This window comes from Cynara cardunculus (assembly GCF_001531365.2).
Source record: "Cynara cardunculus var. scolymus isolate 2C chromosome LG 12, CcrdV1, whole genome shotgun sequence".
NCBI classification, from domain to species: domain Eukaryota; kingdom Viridiplantae; phylum Streptophyta; class Magnoliopsida; order Asterales; family Asteraceae; genus Cynara; species Cynara cardunculus.
Window position 1 is genome coordinate 35,800,401 of NC_037539.1, and position 1,479 is coordinate 35,801,879.

The 1,479-nt window shown below is 42.2% G+C and overlaps 1 protein-coding gene across 2 annotated transcripts in view; it reads left to right on the plus strand.

Moving 5' to 3' along the window:
* Nucleotides 1-1,056, plus strand: part of LOC112523224 (dihydroorotase, mitochondrial) — a 20,497-nt gene extending 19,441 nt beyond the window's left edge. For both annotated transcript variants that reach the window (XM_025132744.1, XM_025132745.1), the window contains exon 9: nucleotides 633-1,056. In XM_025132744.1, coding sequence (XP_024988512.1) covers nucleotides 633-827 — 195 coding nt within the window. In that variant the 3' untranslated portion in view covers nucleotides 828-1,056. The remainder of the gene's footprint in view (nucleotides 1-632) is intronic.
* Nucleotides 1,057-1,479: the final 423 nt, after the last annotated feature.

Consider the following 1,479-nt stretch of genomic DNA (forward strand, 5'->3'; position numbering starts at 1 on the left):
CCCAAAGCCCAAAGCCCAAAGCCCAAAGCCCAAAGCCCAAAGCCCAAATTCATAAAAAATATATATATAAAAAAAACGGGTACGGGGCGGGGCGGGGAGTGCTATACCCGTCCCCGTCCCCGTCCCCGGCTTGCGCCAAGCGGGGATCCCCGTCCCCGTCCCCGAGAGCCGATTTTTCGGGGAATCCCCGTCCCCGACCGGGGCGGGTGGACCGGGTTACCCGACGGGTCGGGGTCCATTCCCATCCCTAGCGGCGGCTGACTGACTTGACGTAGGGTGCCATAGCGTTGCATGCCATCGTAGGTTGGATAAAAAAAGTCGTCCTTGATCTTATTCCTACCATCCGAGGAGAAAGGATGAGGCCACTGCCTGAAAGGACTATGTCCATGATGTTATGTTATATTTACAAGTTATTGATGATATTGGTTTTTGGTCGGAAGGATTCTCCCAGTTTTGTGATTAGCGATGGACTAAACAAGATGCGTAGTTAGTTATTAGAGTTTTGTGATTAGCGATGGACTAAACAAGATGCGTAGTTAGTTATTACAGTGTTGATGGGATCGTGACTATCTAACTAAAAGACTTGACGACATATTGTTTTATCTTTTAACCGACTCATAATTTGGTTTTAGGCAGGTGCATTGGACAAACTGGAGGCATTTACAAGCTTTAATGGACCAGACTTTTACGGGCTTCCAAGAAACACAAGAAAGATGACATTGAAAAAGACGACATGGAAGGTTCCAGAATCATACTCGTATGCATCCGGAAGTATAGTTCCAATGTCTGCTGGTGAATCGCTCGAATGGCTGCCATGCTTGCCTTAAATGAAACGACATTTAGTAACACTTCAGTCCTCATGAATTCAAATTATGGAAACCATTTTTTGTAAAATTGAAGAAGGGGCGTAAAAATCTCGCCAAGCCAAGTAGCATTCGATGCAAATGGTCTCTTTATTTTTCATAGCTGGATCTTGTTTTCCGAATGGGATATACTGGGTTTGGCCCTTTTACTTTTCATAAAGATCGCCTTTTTCAACAATTGGATGTTTTGATCATCGGATGGCGAGGATTGTACTTTTTGGCACCGTATCATAGTTTAAATGTTTGAGATATCTTACCTGAATTATCATACCGTGAGTCCTTAAAATACGTTACATAAAATAAGAATCAAATCAACTATCTTTTCGTTTTGTAAATTTATAACGGTTAGTTAATTCTATTGTATTTCCTTTGCAGTTATATTTCTGGTTTTTAGGTGATTTGATTACAAGTTGTGAAAGAAAGACATATAATATTTAAACTCATCAAATAACTTTTGAGGATAGTTTGTCTAGTTCTGTCTCGTCCAGTCCAGTCCTAGTCGTACCAAACACCAGATATACTCCTGTCCCGTCCTGTCTTGTTCAGTCCTATCCTCTTGTCTAGTTCAGTCCTATTCAGTCCTGTCCAATTATGTCTGCGTACCAAACGCTACAAT